We start from the raw sequence: 23473 nt of genomic DNA on the forward strand, positions 1-23473 counted from the left end.
GATGAATAAAGTATTATCTAATCTAAGAATCTAAGAATCAGCACACTGAAAGAAAGTCATTGTAGAAGCATTGTACAGCTTAATTTTGCGAATTTTAACCAGTGCCACTTCAGGCAGAATAAATAAACGAGTAAGACTATTATGTTAGGCTGTAGGAAATAGTTTAAATTCTGCTACACACATTATAATAATCATAATTATTGTGGGCTTGTGTTTTTATTGTGAAACACTGTATAATTCAATCCAGTGGTTCCCAATCTGGGGGATCATAAAATCATTTAAAGGGGGCATGATGACAATTTCCTGGGTAGAAAATGAGGAAAAATTACTCTTATTGTTTTATTTTTTCTTGTGAAACACTAACGTTTTACCTTTTAGGTCAGAGCGGGGAAAACCTCACTTCCATCTCAGAAATGCACACTGTGATGAGGTCATGAGCAAAAAACATTTCGCAACTTGGTTGCTGACTCATCATAGCTAGGGCGTGGCCTGTGGTGGAGACGATCCATTCCCCCTGAACGGATAACATAGCGTTAACCCAGTATGGACTACTTAGACAGAGAAAGATACAATACATTTCCAAAAAACTGAGCCGTATTGGGTCCGTACATTATGTGTAACTGGACAAATGACCCAACAGAACAGCCAGAGGTGTCGTTTCTCAACACTTTTGGTTAATGTGTTAGCTACCTGATGGAGTCTCCAGATTAGACACAGCTAACGTTAACCGTTATCTTATTTTAGATAATTCAATCTGACTGTATTATAAGTAACGTTGTCCCAGGGCCATTCAACAAACTATTGTTTTCTCACCTTTCATTAAAGCTATATTAAAGACAAGTATGTCTAAGCATGTTAAATAAATAAATTCCTTGTAACTGTTACAGTTTGGACAGCGGTAATGTAAGTGGTATTAACATTGACTCTGTCTGTGTATTTGGCAGTGTATAAAACTTAAGATCAGGATTGTTTTTTAACTTTTTAGGAGGCGCAGAACACCACACAGCAACTTTTTTGGCATTGAACTAAGCACAAAAATAACCATAAATATGATTAAGATTAACCACCAACAAGGTCTACACTCACCCACACGTGAATTTGAATGGTTTGTTTTCCCCCCACGGCACAAAGGGAAAATACGTTTCAGTGGGCGTGACCAGTTGCTGACCCGCAGGTTTCATCAAATAAACATTTACATCAGGGAGACAATAGCATCCACAAATTTGCCAACTATAGGCTGTATGGCTATCGTCAATTCAAGACTTTAAATGGCGTTCAATTAATTGCATCATGTGCACTAACTTAACAGTGACTTCGTTTAGAAAATAGTTTGCAATTTTGTATTCTTAACATCTGAATTTACCATTGGGACACGCCCAGGCATAAGACGGGTGGGCAAGAGATGGGACGGAAAGCATGAAATGGGAGGTCTCATGGGAGCCATACACTCTGCTGAAAAAAATGTACTGTTTAGTTCAAAAACATCCAAAAACACCAGTAGCCTACGAAGACATAGTGGACCAGATGCAAGCTTTTTATTTTGAAAAGTTGAAGCTCAGGGACAGCACCCGCAGGGAGGGCATGAGATGGTAGGTCTCCAGGCTGCAGCTGTACACTGCTGTGAAGTGGCCCGGTCCTGAGTTGAGAGATAGACATTTACGGCTTTACTATCAAGTTAATAGGCGTGTGTTCGTGTGTGCCGTACTTCTTTTTACTTCTTTTTTTAAGGGCGTGCGCCCGCCGTGTGTACCGTGGGCGCCTATTACTGTCAATATAGCCGGCATCTAACGTTAGTTACTCCGTTGTGTTGTGAAGTAATGTCTAGCTATGTCTGACAAGTGTCTAGCAACATATGTTGTGAATGCTGCGGTCAGCAATGCAGCAATTGATTATCAGACTTGATGCCAATCAATTTATTATTTTAACTCTATGATTACTTAAGTAAAGGAATGACTCTAGAATTGACCTCACACGTTGAGGAAAGATGCAACTCTTATCAGCACACAGTCTTACATTAGAGCATTACAATACATTTCCAAAAACTAACATAGGCAATGACTCAAGTAGAGAAGATGGATGATATTTAACTCCAGTATTTGAGATAGAGAGAAATATTTACTGCTATATTACTGAGATGTTTGCTGAGCAGACTCATGAATATTCACCTATTTCCAGGTGTGTCTGACATGTATTCATGTCACAAAAGAAAATCATATAATGATTTCAATTTCGATGGGATAATACCAGAGATAAAAAAAACATGGCCACACCTTTTTACACAAAATTTCCCACACCCTGTCCTGCAAGTTTTGGTTACATCCAAGTCCGTGTAGAACTCTCAATGCTCATGTCCTCTCTTACTCATATTATTATTGACGCATAGGCCTACACTAAATATGTATTCTGTTCTGTTAAAAAGGGTCCCTACAAATCACACTTGCTTTTACAGCATTATTAAAAAAATAGTTTCATATATATATAGTTAGTTATATACTATACTAATATATATAGTATATATAGTTAGTATGTTATACACTATATAGTTATATATATACAGTGTATAAGTATATTATACTAAATATACATATATATAGTTATATATATATATATATATATATATAGTAAAATGTCAGCAGACGAGTCCTAAGGTCACTAATTCTAACTAAGTCACTGGTAAACAAAATTTCATATTGTCTTGGCGCAGCCACACCTAGTAAAACGTAAGCGCTCTTCAGTGCTTACCGACGCGTTGCCTTGGGAAATCCAGTCTAACCTGATCCTGTGACTTATTGAGTAATCGCTCTTACGTTGACACAACACACATTCATGCAAACAAATGTTATGACACACACGATAGGGCTTAGCACATTTATCAGAAAGGGGAGAGGGACAGAGAAGTTGTCGATGTTCAACTTTTTAGGCTTTTAAGTCCTGGATCTTCACAATCGTACACATACACACACACACACACACACACACACACACACAAAAACTGAAGTTAAGGTTTTCTAAGACTGGCAACAGACTGAAAAAAACATAACACCTCCCACTATCTTTGGAAAATATTCCATGAGAGGCTAATATGTAATATGATCATATAGTTTCAAGGAATTAAATGAATCCGTTTTACTATGTCTCCGTCCAAAAAACAAAATGTTTACCAGATATGTTATACTGCATTTACTTTGTAGGACAGTTAAGTGTATGTATACTTATTCAAAGGGATTTTCAGCTTTAAATAACAGACAAATACCAGAATTTGTATATATAAAAATGAAAATGAAGAGATGTTGCTGATCATTAATTTCAATACATGACAGAAGTTAAGCTACAAGAGCCCTATTCATTAGTAAAGGGACTTTTGAGGATGGAATTTAAATATTACAGCTAGTTATTCCACCTAGAACTGAGCAAAACTCTCAACTGTTGCCATCCATTTAATGACATGGAAACAGTTTAAACTAAGGTGTGGCACATTATGTGCAGTGTCAGCTGAATACTGCCCTCTAATGCTCTGTCACTAAAACTACAGATAAAACTACAGCATTAGCCCCTTAGGTTCTACTCATAGACTGTACATAACTGGTTCCATAAGATCAAGATTCCTATTTTTTGTAATGCTTTCCTACTATTATGACAAGTAGGGTTAACCTCACAACTCTAAGTACAAAATTCAAAACCAGCTAGATAGCTGTTTTTTTCAAACATTCAATCACGTGTTTAATTGACTAAGTACACCACACAGAATTACAGTAATGTTTTCACCATACCTAATCAGTGTGTCATCAAAGACAATACCTTTCCTATGAAGTAGTTGTCCATCACAACGATATGCTCACACTACTTTTGATATGCCTCTCTTCTGATTTGAATACATACATTTGACCAATATTTAATCCAACTGCTCTTAAGGTTCATCACTAAACTTTTTGGTTTACCTATCTATTTTGAATTGGTTTGTAAAATGTCTCATTTTATTTTAACGGCCGACTGCATAACAAACGCTACTACTTTCTTCTGTGAGTTTTAAAACAGACTCTATAAACTAGTTTTGTTAAAGCGCTCCAAGCGCTCCAAGCTGCAACAGGTTTGTGGTGATGCGCAATGTGCTATTGGTGCCAACATTTAGTTGGCACTGCCAATTTGTTTTGTCATGGTATGTGTGCAATAAACATTACACTTTGTGAGAAAAAAAATCGTGGCAGAGAATCGTGATATCAATTCTATGATAAAACATTGTGATTCAAATTTATCCCCAAATTGTGCAGGCCTACTTCTAATGTCAATTTGATTTTAATGTATCTTGCATTGTTTGTTACTGGAACCATTGGTAGTAAAAAACAACTAAACCCAAAAGATATCATGTTGTGGTTTGGTGATTAAACCGTATGTTCTCCTGACATCTCACAAAAAGCTTATATTTTGAATCAATGGTTGTGTGGTGAAAGATGTTTACAATTTCATTCAACATTTTGAATGAAATGACAGACTGTGTTACAAGTGTGATGGATTTGGAGTTTTGTACTAAGAGTTGTGAAATTACCACATAGTTGCAAAAATATTACCAAAGCGATCAAAAAACAAACTATAAGGGAAACCAAAACAGAGAAAAATAACAAGAAATAACAGTGCCTTTGTTAAAAAGACCAAAGTCCTGTTCAAATCTAATACTAAGGACAGGAAATAAAAAGTGATTACAAAGAAATATTATTTTAAAATGACTCAACTCACTGTGGCGAACAACTGGGAAGGAAAACAATGAACAAGGCAAAATTAAACTCAATGTGAGTCATGCGCTACAAAGCCAAACCCACTGTGCATGGAAAGTTAAAGTGAGAAGGCATATCATGAGATCAATATGCAAACAAGTTTATGAAAAGTAATGTGAGTGTAAGTTTTAAACATGACCATTATCATTCTCACACCTAAAACCTCACAAAAGGTCAAGATTAACAGGGTGGGTCCAGTGTATTGTGTAAAGTAAATCTACCTAGATAACTGTACTGACATCCGTGAAGGATGGGATTAGCCAGACTGATGGGAAGGAGCAGTTGGATTAAATGGTTTTGTCCCCCTCTGAATTTTTACAGATTAATAAAACAAAATTTAAGTAAAAGTAAGTAATTAAAATGTGTTTATGAAGCACTTTTAGTAGATATAAGTCACAAAGTGCTTTACAGAGGCATACAAGCGCACTAGAAACATAAAACACAATGGGTTGTCACCCAATAATGTTGAAAGTGCATAAAAGGTTCATACTAGTCAACCAAACCTGCCTAAACAGCTTTACCTGATTTTTAATGCACAGAACGAGCAAACCATATATAGGGGGTAGAGCATTACATAGTTTTGGTGCTTTGGACTCAAAAACACAATAGGCTCATAAGGTCATAAGCCGGTGGCGTGGGACAGACAGTAAATATACTATAAGAGAGTGAGCGGAGAAATATTTAACTGTTTAGCCACATATGCAAAGCCTGACCGTACTATGCTCTGCACGTAAAAATTTAAACTGAATCCTATATGCAAAACGTTTTCAAAAAAACAAAAAGAAATTGCGTTTAGTCAAAATGTAATTCAAATCCAAAACAAAAGAGTTGACCTACTCTAAAGACAAAGATGTAAACACTAAAAAAGGGATACAAAAATTGGTCAACAGTCTCCCAACTTGACAAATATACTGCTGTCAATATACTACTTGGGGGAAACCGATCAGTAGTCTGTAACATGGTAACCTCAAAAATCAACCAGATTCAATAATTTACCATTTGTGAATCAGCAATTCATATTATCCTCATTTTCACTTTCATAATTGTATTAGGAGGTTGTACCAGAATAGGTTTGTGGTTTAATAAAATTAAAAACACAATATTTTGCCATACTGCACATTGCAGCAAGTCTTCTTTTCACCCAATGTGTTGAGCTCTCTGGTTTAGCTACTGAGTGAGGCATCACACGTATTCCATCTTTGTTTGGGAGTCGCACTTGGCTGTAGCTAGGTCAGCACAGCTAGCTAGTCAGTTGCAGAGTGCCATGCTAGCAGCTAGGCGAGCATTATAACGTGTGTTACAAAATGACGCAGGTTTGTTACGGAAGTAAAGGCTGGACTACAATAGAGCTGTTTCGAGCCGTTTGTGAACAGTGTTTTCTGTTGGAGATGGTAAGTCCCTTGGGGGGGGGGACGGGACTTTTGGCTTTTTTACTTTGTAAACCTATAACGTGAACAAAAAGATATTTAACAAAATAAAGGAAAGGAAAAAAGTCAAAAAGCATAATATGAGAACTTTAAGTAAGGGATTCATAGGCTTTAAAAAAGGTCAAAGTTATCACCTGAGAGTGTAAAAAAGCAGCCAGGATGGGAATGTGGTTCATGCTAACAAGTGTTGGAACAGAAGACCAAAACAACAGAGGTATGGAGATCCAGAGAAGACAAACAGACTAATAGCCTCAAAACACAATAGCAGAATGGCTATTTTAGAGCGCCCAGATAGAGCCTGTGTAGAAGTGGAATTTGAGACTTGGGCAAAGCCTCAACTGTTACAGGGTGAGGAATTTCTCATGTAATGGCTGGCAGGTTGGAACATGATTCAGTCTTAACAAATTCTGGTGGAAAGAAGACCACTGTTTAGCTACCACAAGCTGCCTCGCCCAAACCTGTAATATCAGCATTAAAGTAAAGCCTGGGATGTGAAGATAGAGCAAAACTGCAGCTTTCTTTCTGTGACTCATTCTGTGTTCTGTTGAATCTTACAATGTAGTCCTTTTAAAACATTGTTTTTTAATTATTTTAGTGCTGCAACAAACCAAGCGGTGTGTCCAAATTTATCGTTTTATCGGAACAACATTTTAAATATTTAGCTAGGCTACTTCAGATATGAAGAAAACCAGCAAATCCTCACATTAGGCATTTTTGCTTGAAAGATTACAGAAATAATTAATCTATAATAAAAAGTTAATTTTCTGTCAGTCGACTAATTTCAGCTCTGAATGATTCAACGGTTCATCCATAAGCCTACTTAGCTGTGGCGCTAACAATGTCAACCGTTGCCTTTAGCTAACGGTTTCAACAGTTCACAGTAGGTAAGCTAACCATAAACTGTGTCGGTCTTTTAGTCTACTGTTTTTCACTCGTTTGTCCATAACTAAAAAAGACCATTTCAACCGTTTGTCGGTTACCTGCAAAGTTAGTTAACAATATAAACTGACGGCTACATGTTAACTTTTATTTTCACTGTTTCGTTAGCCTACTTTTAGCTAAATGTTTTCCCCATTATTTTTTATTTTTTTTATTTTTATTTTTCTACTAGCCTATTTTAAACATTTTCCCTATTACTTTTAGCTAACTCAAATCAATTGGGATGACTGATGACATTAAGAGAAAAACAAAACGGATATAAAGAGGTGATATTTAGCTAGGGATTATCTGCAACTGTCAAACAAGTTAATATAGCCTTAAGCAGACTGCTTGTGGACACAATGTGTCTCAATGTGTTCCGTTAAGTTCAGTTTGTTAGGCTACACTGTTACATCAGAGCGGTTATCTTTACGTTTGTCTAAAGTTGTGAATGGTAGTAAAACAAAACCGCTACATTTAGCAGCCTCCAACACAACCAATATGGCTTATCCAAACTACTGTATAACGGAACACTTGACGCTGCTGACGCACACTTACCAAATCACCTATAACTGTAATCATCTAACGTTACATCTTGCAAAAAAAGTGTCATTTCTGAACATAGCAATAGGAAGACACAACTTCTGTGATGTTGATAAAGGAAAATGTATAAATAAATGAAGTAAATAATAATAATAATAAATGAATTATGAAGTCATAACTTACCGACTGCAAATAAGCATCCGACTGCAATAAGCTGGAGAATAATTCTGTTCATTTTGGAAAAAGGACTGGAATAAGGTAACAAACTCGACTTTCTGGAGAGGGTGCCTTCCACTGAGACTCAGAACGTTATAATGTTTGAACAAACATCAATCGTTTTCCCAGAATTTATAATCCTCCACTCCCATCCAAACGTCACCGGTATCCAATCAGAGGAGGTCTTATGGGACATCCACCCATTTTTTATTTTTTATTTTTAGCTCGCCCACCTGTGTGCATCACGGGTTGGAGGATATTCCATTAGGAAGTTAAAACAGGGAATTGGTGATTTTAACCCTTGTGTTGTCTTCCCGTCGACCATGACAAAAAAACACTTTTGTTGTCCCACAATGTTTTTGTTGCTTTTTCAAAGTTTTTTTTCATTCTTTTCAACTTTTGGTCACATTTTACAACCTTTGTAAAGCTTTCTCAGATGTTTTAGTCATTTTTTTATTGAACGATTTTGATTTTTCAATGACTTTTTCTTCAATTGTTTTGTTTGAAGTTTTTATCTTTGTTTTCATCGCTTTTTCCAACCTTACTTTACGCTTTGCCCAACGTTTTGTCACTAGGTCACATTTTGGCCACGTATTTCGACTTCCCACATGTCTGATATTAAAAAAAACTATTGAAAACGGGTCAAGTTTGACCCGAGGACAATACAAGGCTTAAGGTGATGTTGTTGTATTACTCCTATTACAATATATGGATTGTTCTGGTGGTGCTTAAAAGTGACTTACATGTTGTTTATGGCCCCTTAAGCCACTAAGTACATTTATTTAAGTTCTGTAGCCTCCTTCTTAATTTTAGAGTAAAATATTATTTTAACTCTACTCACAATATCCTATCCAAAGGACAGTGTCATAAATCTTCGTTTTTCATGATTATCATCTGTCTCTCTTGCTCATGCGCAGGACGGTTCGTGCAGGCAGAACGGATCGGGTACGACACCATCGATGCAATTGCAGAATCTCGGTACACGATCCGTAGACATCGATCCAGCAGCATGCTTCTAGCTCAATTGTCTACTTAGAGTACAACGGGGTTGTAAAGCAAACGTAGGCCGTTATGTTGGTCACAGCAGCAGGAGGGACTCCCAAAATATTATATTATTCAGTATGAACTTATATTTATTATATCAATTTTTGACACATTTAATTATTGCATCCACTCTTCATTACACACTTCTTCAACTTAGTCAAGATTGTCCCAATTGACTCTAATTTTGTTTGTACTGCACCAGTTTTTTGTAGTCTCTGCAACAGTTATTAAAGGACCATTGTAAAACAGCAGAGCAGAAAGAAAATGTTATTTAATGAAAATAAAAGGAAATTGCAGCAACAATTTGTTGTCTTCGTGGCTCTCTCTGTATTTCCTGTTAGTTCACAGTGTGGACATCAACTAAAGCATCCATACCATCTCATTATATTATAAAATAACCACTACAGAACACACTGAAACTGAAAATATAAGTTGTGAATGAGAGATTCAAAGTTGCAGATAAACTGTCAGAATGTCAAAATAAAAACATAATTATATCAAAGTCAGGTTATATAAAAAAAAATTACTGCTACTAATAATAACTACATAACTACTGCTAATAACCACATATTCAAAGCAGAAAACTCAAAGTTCCCCTACTGTCTGTGACATCTAAGTTGCACACACTCATTTAAGTGACAAGCATGTTTTTTTTGCTGCTTGCAGCTGTAAAGGGACACAACTCTGTATGTGTGTGCATGTGTAACTTACGTAAGTTACAGTGTGGAGAGTTCTGCACTAGGCTACTGTCTGAAATTGCTGTAAATCCAGTTCTCCTGTTTGCTTTGAAACTGCTTATTGAGGCACGAGGAATCTAAAATGTAAAATGAAAATAATAGGCCTATATTTTTTACATTATATGTTATATATATTTATAATAATATAAAACCAATAATACACATAAACAAGCCTTCGGTAGGCCTAGTCTCTGTTGATCTTTGAGTGTTTGCCAACAGCCTTAGGGACAAACGCCTTTAATAAATGACTGAAAGGTGGAGCCATGGGTGGGGCCATTTGTTTTGGACACATCCCTCACAAAAGGCCGGGGGGCTAAGGGGGGAGAGCAGGTACACATGTACTTTGAGGTTTATGCCTCGACGCCGAGGTCTAGGTTTCGAATCTTACCTGTGACAATTTCCTGCATGTCTCCCCCTTCTCTCTCACCTAGCTTTCCTATCAAATGAAGGTGGGAAAGCCCCAAAAATAATCTAAAAAAACGAATAAATAAAAAAGGAGTTTTTTTGGACGATGGGGGCTATGAGATCTTCATAGTCATCGTTATGAAATAATTTGCTGAGAGGGAGGCTGTTTGGGCTGGTGAAATGCTTCTATTGTTTTGCCCACAGATCCTCAGAGTTTCTCAACAGTTGTCACGAGAAAAGAGGGTGTGAGGGAGAAGGCAGCCAAACTAACCCTGATTCCATCCGTCAAAGCAATAAGAGCAAAAGTCAATATGAAAATCTAAACCGGGCAGAAGTAGATAAGCAGGGAAGTTTCTATATTAACATAGTGCTCTATAAAAAAGCTGAAAATGTTGTATTTTGCAACGTTAAACCACCACATTTAATGAGGAAACAGATCAGTACAAAGGGACCTAAAAGAAGAGATTGGCACGAGTCAGCACAGAGACCGAGAGACCTATGACACTTTATAAGCTTCAGAGGCTGAGATTGGATGAGCTGCATACAACTGCATTTGGGCTGGTGCTTTGTGGGAGAGAGGCAAATATAGAACGGCTCCTAAAAACAAGAGTCAAGAGTTTTAGACCGTAGTCTATTCACTATTTAGCACTAAAAGTACAGCTGAGGCGGATGGGAATGTCAGTAGAGTAGTTTAGCAGGTATTTGGTCAAAAACTAAAATGTTGGACAATTTTAAAATGTCCTTTAAGTTTTCATAATTCATCATATCATCATTTGTTTCACAACATGAATGTGTGTACAACATTTTAAGAGAATCCATCCGCAAGATGTCAGATATTTCTATCAAAACTAAATGTCAACCTCATGGTGGTGCTGGAGGAAAAGCCAGGGGATCAGCAGATTCAGTAGAATTCTTCCTCTGGGGATCACGAATGTCTGTACCAAATTCCATTGCAATGCATTTAATAGTCGTTAAGGTATTTCAGCGTGGACCAGAACAAGCAACTGAATACTTATACAAATAAGTATTTTGTATTTGTCATTCACTTTGACATTTAATTCTCTTTTCTGTTGATGGATGTAAAAAAAGCCACATTTAATCTACTTTGCTTCAATGTTGTAATACAATAAAAGACATGAAGACTACCAAGAGGGGGAAAAAAAATGTTACAGTCACAGTAGAAGGCCAAGTTACCAAACTGGCTGCTGTGTATCAGCTTCAACTTGTCTTGTCAAGTTTGAGCTTTAATGAATCTGCAATGGAATTTGTAGCATTCTTGCTAACCTCAGCACAGACTGAAGCATTACATGTGGAGAGTAAAGACTAGAACCACATATTATATATCAGCAATACATGTTTTTACAGTATGTTTTTGTGTGTTGGCTGAGTGTCGGTGGCTGGTATATTTCCTTAATAGTTTTGTCTAGTAGATCTGTAGAGGCATCCCAAAAAACAATCTGTGAGGAAAATGGAACAACATGGCTTCCGGTGTGGCAAAGCAGAGGCTGAACATTTTTACACGACTGCAGTATTAGCCACTGAACTGGAAAGATTATTACTCTGCAAACACTCTCAGAGCGGTTTTCTTGCCACATTTGGAGATTTGTTTACAGCCCAACACACTGACACCTTTCATTACTTGGCAGATTATTGGAGGAAGAGTCTTGTACAAAAACTAGAGACACACACCAGCTACAAAAATGGGGGATTCCTCTAGACAAAGTTAAAGGAGTTACTGAGAGAAAAGGAGAAGGGCAGGTCCCAAGCTGTGGTATGAGGTTATCCTGAGTCATTAAGGAATCTCCTCCTCTTCTCCCTCTGGGAAAAATGACAGGACACGCCACATGAAGACAACTTAGTCCTGCCAGTCATTATTTGCCAAAGACAGCTGCCAGGCAGAGGGGGAAAACAAGTTTGTATGAGTCATTTGTAAATATACATACGTTTCCATGGCTTGAACTGGATATAGTATGGATTGTGTACTAGATGTATTGTGCCCATTTGTAATTTCCATTCTGACTTATCAACTAAATCAAAAAGCTAAACGGACATCCAAAAGCTAATTTAAAAAGTAATTACAAAAGCCTGACTGAGATCTTATGATCTTGTCAATGCAGTCAGATGGTGTTAACTTGTTTTTGTGTGTGTTTGCGCGTTTCCCAACCAAAGCTGTTACTCAGAGTCATGTGAAATGCCACAGCAACCACACCTAGAATCCAGACAACCATCATTTTTTCTATCACCACAGGGAATCTTCCTACAACCTCAAAAACACATCAACACTAAGAATGCAGGTACAGTTGTGTGTTTTATAGTTCCTCTGTGTTACAGCACATCTTCATATTTATGATGTCAGTTCTCTACTGACACTATGTGGCAGGAAGGCAGAACTGCAGCCGGATAAAATACAAAAAGAGTATGAAAAGAAAATAGAAGTTTATTGAGAATTCTGAATCCTGCTCACCCTTCCACAGTAGCAGAAAGACAACAATAACACAGACAGTCATCAGTTAAAATCTGGACACATAAATACCGCTTCTCTTGTATCATGAAATCCAAAAACAATCTATTCCAGTCACACAAACTTAAAGAGGGGAGGGAGTGACGAAAGGGCAGCTGAGTATCTGCCCCATTGCTTCAGAAACAAAAGAAATAAGCGGCTGGTGGTCGGTCTATCTCTAACCCTGAACATAAATAATGAGACTGTGCTGTGGAGAGACACCAGTAGGATCAGTGAAGTAGTGGAGTGAACTGAAGGATTCAGATTGTCTAAATTCCTCTTTCTCCTCCTTGATCTTCACAGGAATAGTTTGACATTTTGGGAAATATTTGCATTTAGGCAGAGTTAGATGACCAGACAGACACCCCTCTCATATCTGTATGTTAAATATAAAGCTACCACCAGTAGCCAGTCAGCTAAGCTTAGCAAAAATACTAAAAACAGGTGAAAACAGCTAGTCTGGCTCCAATGGTATTAAAATCGACCTACCAACATCTCTGAAGCGCACTATTGAACAAGTTGTGTTTGTTTAATACGTACAAAAAAAGTGTAAAAATTGTTTTGCTTTTTTTTCATGGGCCGGACTATTTCTTTGCAGGGACCAGTAACTTCCTGGAGTCACTACTGGTTGCCCATCAACTGCTAATCAGCTCCAAGCCCCTCCAAAATGGCGAATTGTCATTTGCATTTTTGTACCGATTAAACAAGATGTGTGTTAATTAGTGATCTTTAGCTACTAGAAGCAGCTCTATAGCTAACTAATTAATACTTTATATTTTGTTTGTTTAATCTGTACAAGTGTTAAAGTGTAAAAACGACTGGTTGTGGTGTTACAGCCCGGTCTTGGCTGGGACTAGTAACTTCCTGGAATTATAAAATGGTTGCCTAGCAACTGCTAACCAGCACACAACCCTCTGTAACCCTGTGGAATTTGGTTACCATAAAACAGAACTAGCCAGGCTAGCTGTTTTCCCATTACCAATAACTATGTTAAGTAAAGTTAACCAGCCGCTAGCTAGTCTTCTGATCTACTCTCTGCCTAGAAGCAAATATGTGATTACCCAAAATGTCAAACTATTTCTTTAAGGAAGACGAGGCTATGAGGGAAAGTGGGTAATAATACAAACACAGCTAAGTCGACTGCTGCAGGAGGGGACATGTCTCAGAAAAATGTAGCACAGGTTATATTTTTACTTCAGGACCAATACAGACAGTTGTTTGACACGCGCACAGACAGCTGGAGAAATGACGCAGGCTGGTTACAATTGTCTGAATGATTCAAAATTCATGTTAGTTAAATCTTTTTCTACTTAACCTCCTCTAACAGCAGAAAATAAAAATAAAAATGTTGCTTGTGTCTCTTGTAAAACAAAAAACAATCTATGTTCTCTGACTCTTAAGGCAAATTTTAACAGAAAGCTTTGTGCAACACCACCACAAAATATCAGACAAACCGGTAACCAAAATCTTTCAAACGAGTCATACAGAAAGACACCCACCATCTAAACTGTCTCTGCGAGTGCCAGCCTGTGTACATGCATTGGGGGGGAGGGGGGAGGGAAAAAGGAGTCTTCCAATGAAGGAGGGTTTACCACCACCCTTTACCAAACTGTGCCAAATACAGAACAAACGCAGAGACAGAGGTGAAAGCTGACTCAGCCGTTGCACTTTTAGCTTTCCGTCCAACAGCCCTGGACATAAAACCTCTTCTACGAGGAAAAGTTCCCTGTAGTGTCCCACTGATTATATCATTTCATCATCAGTGTGCTTGTGAACAGCAGCAGCAAGAAGCCCTGGATTGTTCAGCTTCCTCTTACCTCACTTCCTGTTTTTGGCACTGATGAGTTTGGTAAGGTACATGCATGGAATCCCAAGTGTGTGGATGCATTTATGTAGGTATGAGCGTTTGTTTGTGTTTGTGTGTGTGTGTGTGTGTGTGTGTTTGTGTTTGTGTGTGTGTGTGTGTGTGTGTGTGTGTGTGTGTGTGTGTGATTGTTTGTGATTAAGATCATGGCTGTGTGTTTTTATGTCTCCCTCACACTCAAAAATCTTTACACTTTTTCGCTTGCCCTAATCTAAACCAAAATAATACAGTCTTCAGGGTTAGGAAGGGGGCACCTGAAAAGCTTTGTAAAATGCAGGTGACCCCTCCCCTTTTGATGGTAATTCTTTCCTGTCTTCTCTCTCTAAGAATCTTCCTCCTCCATCTCCTCTGTCCAGGGCGCTCTAGCGGATGGCCTTGACGGGGCTCTTGAAGCTGGAGGCGGCTTGCAGCTGCAGCTGGTAGGCCATGGGATGGATCTTGAACCCGTACAGCCTGGAGAAAGAAGAAAGTGACAAACAGGAGTGAGCGTTTCTTTTGGCCACTGTTAATCAAACATGATTACAAAGTCCACAGTGGCACAAAAGCATCAAATATTAACTTCAAATGAAATCGGCAAGATGCAACACAAACATGCAGACTGAAGTTGATGAGGCTGTGTACATTGTGATCAGTGCTGTATTTGCCTTTATGGAGAGAGCAGTGATGTATGATCTTAAGCTCTTACAATATTCTATAACTATGATTCCATTCACTAAGAATCTAATTGGAAGAATAATCGATTGTGAAAAAATTGTTACTTGCAAGTTGCAACCCTAATAACTAACGGACACTAATTTGAGTACCTATGTTCTATTTCATCAGTCGGATCCACAATTCACAGTATTTGGTCCCAATTAGTAAAATGCTGGACTCTTTCCTCATAATGTGTTATGTTTCTCATGATGAGAACCGTTAGACACAGCGTGCTCCAAACATCCACCGACTGGTCAGAGTGCAGACGTCCCTGCTGCTTTATCCATTATATTTATATTCTCTGCCTGCTGTTCTAACCTTGGGACAAACTGGTTGGCGGGCCTCTTGGGCCTGTACTCAGGGTGAACCATGAAGAGCATGTGGGGGAAGCCGGTGCCAAAATAGGCTCCATCTGTGTGGTGGTGCCTGGAGGACTTGGGTGTGTAGACGTCCATACATTTAGGACAGTACAGCTTCACCATGGCCTCTCCTGGGATGTCTGACAGACCTGTGGAGGGAGAGGAGGAGGGACAGAGGGAGGAAGAAACTGGTTAAGACATGAGAGTAAATCTACTATATCTAAGATAGGGACAGCACTGGAATGCTGCTAGTATAGTACAAATTCTTCTTAGTGTCTTCCAGGTATTTTCATCTATTTAATCATTAAGTCCATTTGCATTTGAATGAAAACAAATGGCACAATTTGAATTGCACTGTGAGGTTTGTCTCAGACACAGGACACCATAAATAAAATTAAAAATGGACCACAAATAATTCCCAGACATTCCCAAACCAAAACATCAGTCTAATATCCCTCTCCCACAGGCCAAAAAACCCACTTACACCCACTAACATCTGGCTTTTGTCTGCAGTGGGAAAGGTTCCAATCGACATTCACTCCCGGGACAAATGGCTCTGTAGTAGGCACAGGTATTTATTGGCTCCAACTTCAAACAGCAGTGATGGAAATACACCCAGGTAGATACGCCAACTTTCTGTCATTTTCCAGTGCAATGCGTCACCTCCATCGGTAACTTCTGTCATCTTGTCTCCACGCAAGCAGTGCTTGAACACCAAAGTAGCCACCAATATTCTCCAGAAAAATCCCTATACGACCCATATGAAACCCAAAAGTTTTGCTTCCTGTGAACTATTATGATTTTTTAAATACCACCTACAGCCTTGGTGGAGGAAATTAAGCTTGGTTGCTAAAAGTTGCATTTTGGGCAATTCTAGTAATTAGCATAATTAGCTAGGTTAAGGTGACACGGCAGAATGTGTGAGGCATCGTGGGGTATAGTGGCAGTTTACAGGTGGGATAAGGGTGAGGAAGTGTGGACTTTGCATCATTGCTCATATAATCCTTTTTTCTCTCTGTAACAGCCATTGACTGTAGGCTAATGTGTCAACAAAATTAAACAAATTTTAAACCTGTCTTTATCCAACATTCAGATTTCAGTTCTGGAAATGTATTCAAATTAGTGCATATTTAATAATTTAATGCCTCATTTGCATATATAAACATAACATTTCAGAGAATTTGTATTTTTTTTTGTCTTAACATCAGTAATCAACTTGGGGAGTTTCATGTTGATATATATTAGTTCATTTTCTTAGCCAGTCACCTGCGGTGTCTACCTCGAAATGAGCTAATTATGCTAATAACTAAAATTTCCCAAAATGCAACTTTTAGCAACCAAGCTTGATTTTGTCCACTGGTGCTGAAGATGATATTTCAACCATTAAAATCCATAGGAAACAACACTTCTGGGCCAGATACATTTTCCTTAGACTACAAGTTGAGAAAAACAATCAAATTAAAATTTCATAAAACTTTCAATGGCCTCTATGCTGCTTTCAATGATTTTCAACAGAGGAAGGTTTAAGTTTATAAGCAAACTTTTCAGATAAATGTACAACAGAGGTACCCCCCATTTGAGCACTGTTATCGGAAAGCTGTAGCAGGAAAGGTTAACTCCTGTTTTCTGGCGCATTTGAGACGTTGCGACACATCAGAAAAAAAGACAGCCATACTCGTATACTGGCAATAGACTTAGATTTCTCTTTATTAATCCTTTTGGGATGACTCCCGCAAGGAAATTGAAATTTCCAGCATACGTTTTAGCAAGACCGGTCTGAGATGTTACAAGCTAAAAACTGGAGAGCTACTGGAGAGTGAGCCGTCTCTCACGGCGTCTACAGAAATGCAGAAAAGGAGTCTAACGGCTAATTTTTGCACATCTACCTGTGTTTAAAACCCCCACATATACACGCCATCGGTGGGAAAAGGGTATAAATTACTTCTCTGTGTGACACCAGTTTCTCAGCTAAGAACTATTGCAGATATTTAATATATGCAAAGCCACGGACAGACTATAGCTAAATACCTGAATAACACTCTGAGTCCCATTATATTCAACATGAAATGTTGTGTTTCATTACGATAGCAAAGACTTAATGCTAAGCTTAGAAACATGTAACACCTATAGAGACATAATGTTTATCCCTATTATATAAGCCACAACATTTTAATAGTTTTCAGCTATCTTGTGGTACTTTACCATAACTTGAAAACATGGACGTTTTGTATTTAACAATGGATCTTTTTACTCACCGATAGGAAGCATAGGCTGATTCTCACAATAGACCCGGGGGCAATAGCCAAAATCTCCCTGTTGATACTTCTCCAACTGCAAGGTATAAAACAGGATATTTTATATATATATATATATATATATATATATAGTGGCGAACAAGCCTCATTTAACAACGTTCACTAAACAAGGACGCTTTCACTCAGGGATCAAATACTTTAAATCTCTTTAACTGTTTGCCAAATTGTCCGTCCATCTTTTGCACTGTATTTTGAAATTTAGACCTGGAAATGCACCAGGGGAAAGTGTGTTGTTACAGTAAAGACCAACAAAAGTAAATACAATATTTGACACAAATGACCTCAAAACAACAGAGGTGTTTTTGTCAGTCTTGTTTTTGACTGTACTATATTCTAAGTTCCTTTTAGTTTGCCTGACCTCCTGTTTGATGACATATAATATTCCAATAATTGTTTAAGTCACTTTGAGCAGATTCGCCTTTTTAGTAATAAGACAAAACAAACCTTTTTGCTTCATATCACAAAGGGAATTGAAGAATGCATTGTACAAATACTGCTGGGAATACAAATATATATATACTCCATTGAGTGTTGATGGTAATATAAACTATATCCAATCCTATGCGGTAAATAATCAATGGTAGGACTGTTGTTAACCCCTTGCATCAAGTATTAACTTAGCTTTAGAGATAGGGAGCTGCCAAAACGGCGACTGACCGCTACTTGCTTTATTAAACAAAAGTGCTACAGGGTAAAAGCATCAATATGAAAGGTGCACACGTACACACGTACACACACACTTTAAAGTTTAATCTCACATGGTGTCTGCAGTGTTTCACACTGTCAAGAAGCAAATAAGGGGAAAAACAGCTTTTCTAAGGCAGACAGGGATCCAGGATTTTCATGGCGCTTACCATCTGTGCGATGCCTCGGTTAGTGAGGATGTAGCGTGCGTGGATGAGGCCGTACAGCATCTCAGCTGCCTGCTCGATCAGGTCACTCTGGTTGGGATTGTCCTCCAGCTCTTCATCTGAAGACAGAAGGAAACAGAGAACATTGGTTGGTGTCCGAATTTCTTGAAAAATTTCAAATGGATAAAGTATATTATTAGTGCTTGCCTTTAAAGAAGAATAGGGACACATAACATGTTTCTAAACACGTTCTATTCTTTGAAATGGAGCAGTTAAAATAACTTGCATGGTTTAAAAGATTCTCTACTGCTGTAGGTGTTCAAATATGTGAAACAACCTGCACAGCAGCTGAGCAGAATAAAAAGCCTTAAACAAAACAATACTGACATCAAATGTCATTCTCATTTTTGATTAGAGATGACAAGCGCAAGATGAGTAGAAAGCAACACTTGCTTTGTCTCCCTTGTGGTGCAGGGAATTAATTCTCCCAAAGATCCACTTCCAAAGAATTGTATTTCTTTTTTCTTTGGAAATAGATGACATGTGCAACAGTGCTCAACAAAGAGCAGCATGCGGTACAGTCAGGATCACTAATGTGGTGGAAATGTGGTGTTATGACGAGACTAAGGGATAGCTTAGACAACATCACGCCATTCATAGGTCACAGGTCAGGGGACGAATATTCAGCCAGTCTCTAACCACCAAACCTGTTCGTGTATAATTATGTTTGTCTCTCTTTGTTTTTTTGGTGGGAATTTTAGGTAAGGGAAGGGAACGTTCTGTTTCAGGACTGTCTCCTTTTGGAGGTTGGAGGGCCAGCCACACCTTAGCATACTTCCCAGAGAGTGAGAGAGAGAGAGAGAGATAGGCTTAACTCAGCTTTAGCATCTGTGTTTATGGCGCCTGCAATATCTTTGTTTACCTTAAAGGTTCAGCTTAACATAACACCTCCAGTATTAGTTTAAATACACCTACAGGAGGACAGGAACTTCAGAGAGTTGGGACGGCACTGCACAGTAACATATCGTGGTTAAGTTGTACTGCCTGCTTAATTGTCTCCTCAATTGACTGTTCATTAAATGCTCCTGTGTAAGGCACAAGTCTCCCAAACCTTCTTAACGTATGTGAAATGAGTTGTGCTGCAATAGATGGTAACCAGTGCCTAACTAAATTTGAGAATGTTGAGGCATGAACATAAGATACAGACCTGGTTCAAGGTCCAGGATCATGTCTAGGGCCTGGCGGTAGTGAGGGACCTGCTCATTGAGCCCTGTCAGGTTGAACTTGTCCTGGATGTAGTCTTCATCCACCTTTAGTTGGAGAAATCAGGTGAGACAACTGATTATTTGGAAAGAAGTTAGCATGGCATCCAACTGACAGCATAGGTTCACATTTTTTTAAGTCTATGCCAAAAGGTCTATTTAAGAGTTGTCAATCGCTGTTATCATTCCTTCTGTACACACGGACAGCAAAGAAAACCCTTCCAAATGTTATACTACGAGCTGGGGTTTAAAATCCATAGTCACAAACTGGAGATTCTTTACATGGGGACGTCTTCAGGACCAGTATGAACATAAGAAATGATAACAGGGACCAAGAACTTGTTCAAAGTAAATATGGGCATAGGAGTATTGTTTAAAACTACACTTGAAAAACTGTGAACCTATTTAATAAGGAACGAGGGGTAAGAGTTTCAGGAACATGTTGTTAAAAGTGTGAAAATACAAACTCACTGAATGGGAAGAAATGTTCTTAGCAACTCAAGCTTGTAAAACCGATGTCAATAACAAATGAAGCAATGATTTATTCAGTCAATACAGAGCATCTTAACCCAAGGATGCAGCACACCTGCTTCCTCACTCATCTTTGCCAACTGAGATTTCAGTTTCTATTAAATTTATTGGAAGAAACCTTTGTTATTTTACAGTTGCTTGACACCATTCTTTCTAATTTTGTAGGTCACTACAAAGACTTCCTACCACCAAGTGAGCTCCTATAATGATGTAGGACCTGACACATAAGTACACAGTCATAGATCAGAACTAGATGTGGCTTTGTCAATACTGAGGGCAAAACGCCTCACACGCTATCTGTCTCTCTCTGTCTCTCTCTCCCTCCCCAACTGGTGGAGGCAGTGCCAGGTTCTGTTTGATGTTTCTGCCTGTTTAAAGGAAGTTTTTCTTCGCCACTGTCACACCAAATGCATGCTCTTGAGGGAATTATTTGGTCTCTGTAAATTCTAGTGTGGTCTAGTACTACTCTATCTGTAAAGTGATAACTTATATTATGATTTGACTATATAAATGAACTTGAATGAAATTAGTTCTGCTTAAAACAAAGTCCAGCTTCTAGTTGGACTTTATTTTATTATGTCACTACATGGATGTCAACAATTAATGGTTACTCAGACTCACCTCACAGAAAAACTCATTTCCCCTAAGTCCACAGAACCAGGAGATCCATGACACTTCCTCTGAACTGCTCATCTCTGAAGACCTGTAAAAGACATGTGAAAATACTTGTATAGTTATCAACTAGCTACATAATAACCATAAAAAGACTAACTGCCAGTGTCAAAGTAATATCTTCAACGGGTGGGACTCATTTCACAATTAATAGTTTGTCAAAAAACAATATGATACTCTGGCATGTCAAGAGTAACTGGATAAAGTAATAGCTTCTGTCCAACCCTGATGAAGGCTAGGCTAAACAGCCAGCTAATGTTACCTTCTTAACACTTAATTTTATGAAATACTCGTTGCAGTAGTTTGGAATTTTCGAATCTTTCGAAAACCTGTTATGAGAGATAAATCTAACCTTTATTGTGTGGTCATACGCGACGACCATACATCTATGCGCGACGACAAACTGTTAGCAAGTATTTTCTCTCCTAGGAAGGCGACGACATGTCCCGCCCTACTTTGCCTCTGTTAAGTTTATTCTATTCTACCCTAACCAATCCCACTCCTCTTGCCTAAACCTAACCAACCCAACGATAGCAGACAATGACTACTAGCCAATCAGAGGGAGAGTAGGGCGGGTCATGCTCTCGCCATCCTAGGAAAAATATTTTCGGCAAACGATTAAAGTAGCCAACGTTAGCTAGCTCACTAAGCTAAACCCCGCTAGCAGCTAGGACCCAAACTGAAATTCAATATGGCGCATCGTTACAAAATAGGCCTCAAGATATAGATTAGCTCCTTTTGGAGCTCCCCTAGCCTCTGCGTTCAAACGTCTCAATACGGTAACATGAGTGATTCTGATTCTTACCAGGCTTTTTATTTTTTTACTCCTTAAAAAATCCGACAGATCGAAAATGTAGCAATCTCACCGGTGTAAATAAGATGGACACCACCTCCCAGTTTACCCTCTACGTTCTTCTTCTTCCTACACAGACTCGGAGGCAGCCTACAGCGCTGATGAAGCACTGCTGCCGCCCACCGGTTACTAGTGATAAACCGTCTCTGTAGATGTTATTTGCTGTGCGTGGCTGGTGTGACGTAGAACGCTTCTGTGTACTGTGTAGTCTTCTGATCCATGATACATGGCTGTGCCGAGATTCAGAGCGTGCAAGTTTTCTATTGTTTTTTTTCTATGCTTGTAACCAGAGTTAACGTTTTAGACTTCAGACTTCAGTCAGTAGTAACGCCCAAAGTCCAAACACAGTTGAGAAAAAATAAAATAATAAAGTCTCCCCTCTACATCCTTTTTCTGGTTTATTGGTTATTTACCAACGGATTGATAACTGGTTACTTATTCTTTTTTTGTGTTAGTAACTGCAGCTTGCAGACTTTATGTTGCACTACTGCATGTATGTATCATGGATGTATTAAGAGAACTGCCATCTTCTGGAGTTTTAGTCATGGACGTATTACGGTTTTGATTAACTGGTTACTTCTTCTTGAATGTATGTAAACAGTGTATGATTTAGACTCATTGCTCTGTCAGATTTTTCCTCTGCAGTCCCGTTAGTTGAACAAGCATAATCTGCCTTGCCCATGTCCACTTTCACCACACTCCAAAATGTCCTTTACTCTTGCTTCTGGTAGCCCAAATTGTTTCAATTATTCCAACATGTAATTTCTCTCTGACACATACTTTCTTGTAACTTAGCACATGCTCTACAGTTTCAGGGACCAGTTGGTTGCTTTGCTATAACGCCACTGGCTTCAGTACAACACATTATTTAAAGGTGTGTACTCACATGTTTAAGTCAGTCTTGTAAATGACCAGCGATTCCAATACTTTTCTCGGCAAGACCCGCCCCTGCGTCGCTGACGTCAGCAAGGTAAGGCCATTGCCTGGGTAAGGTGAGGCCAATGACTTCTGAGTGGTTAGCATCAGGATAGCCCCATTGGTCAGGGGATTGGACCTGAATGTGCAAGCATGGACACCTGGCCAGTCCTTGGGCTTGAATGCTACACAGGGCGTGTCTTAATAGCAGTAGGACGGTAAGTACCTGTATTTTCATACTTTACCCCTCCCTTTTTCAAGTTTGGAGTTATTTTTTTCCAAATGAAAAACAGCCCTAAGACTACTATCCAATACTCTTTGTATTAATTGTAATGGGCGTAAGGTCTACATAATTATATTGACTTGAAAAATAAATGTCAGGACAATAGATAATGTAAAATTATAGCAGCATTCCTATGATCCTGACTCGCTGTTATGGTTAATGACACACTTCTACATAGAATTAAACCACCATTATTATTATTATTATAATTTTCCTGCAATAACATGTCAAAACATGTGCAGTGAGAAAGATATTTCAGCTTGTTGAACTTTTTTTCCATTTCCAATTTTCCAAGAAGAATGAGACATGCAATTAT

General features: G+C 38.5%; 2 protein-coding genes across 3 annotated transcripts in view; both read right to left on the bottom strand.

Annotated features, from left to right (window-relative positions):
- spaca4l (sperm acrosome associated 4 like) overlaps positions 1–8069 on the bottom strand; it is a 13459-nt gene extending 5390 nt beyond the window's left edge. The window contains exon 1 of the mRNA XM_032536091.1: positions 7841–8069. Coding sequence (XP_032391982.1) covers positions 7841–7892 — 52 coding nt within the window. The 5' untranslated portion in view covers positions 7893–8069. The remainder of the gene's footprint in view (positions 1–7840) is intronic.
- A 4407-nt stretch (positions 8070–12476) lies between these two features.
- On the bottom strand, positions 12477–22174 carry csnk2b (casein kinase 2, beta polypeptide). Of its 2 annotated transcripts, none has more exons than XM_032536086.1 (7): positions 21912–22174; positions 21056–21137; positions 19849–19951; positions 18645–18760; positions 17731–17806; positions 15435–15624; positions 12477–14876 (listed from the first exon to the last, which is right to left on the bottom strand). In XM_032536086.1, the coding sequence occupies exons 2-7, from the start codon at positions 21125–21127 to the stop codon at positions 14786–14788; spliced, it is 648 nt and encodes a 215-aa protein (XP_032391977.1). In that variant the 5' UTR covers positions 21128–21137; positions 21912–22174; the 3' UTR covers positions 12477–14785. The 2 variants fall into 2 exon arrangements, with proteins under 2 accessions (XP_032391977.1, XP_032391978.1); XM_032536087.1 differs by lacking the exon at positions 21912–22174 and adding an exon at positions 21459–21477.
- Between the last annotated feature and the right edge of the window lie 1299 nt (positions 22175–23473).

The sequence above is a fragment of the Etheostoma spectabile genome, chromosome 14, assembly GCF_008692095.1.
Source record: "Etheostoma spectabile isolate EspeVRDwgs_2016 chromosome 14, UIUC_Espe_1.0, whole genome shotgun sequence".
NCBI lineage: Eukaryota > Metazoa > Chordata > Actinopteri > Perciformes > Percidae > Etheostoma > Etheostoma spectabile.

Bases quoted from the DNA above. Each gene is read 5' to 3' on its own strand.
- csnk2b (XM_032536086.1), bottom strand. From the start codon at position 21,127: ATGAGCAGTTCAGAGGAAGTGTCATGGATCTCCTGGTTCTGTGGACTT. The intron at 19,952-21,055 runs GTGAGTCTGAGT...CTCCAACTAAAG, and splicing joins GAAATGAGTTTTTCTGTGAG to GTGGATGAAGACTACATCCA. The intron at 14,877-15,434 runs GTTAGAACAGCA...TTCTTTCTCCAG, and splicing joins GCCAACCAGTTTGTCCCAAG to GCTGTACGGGTTCAAGATCC.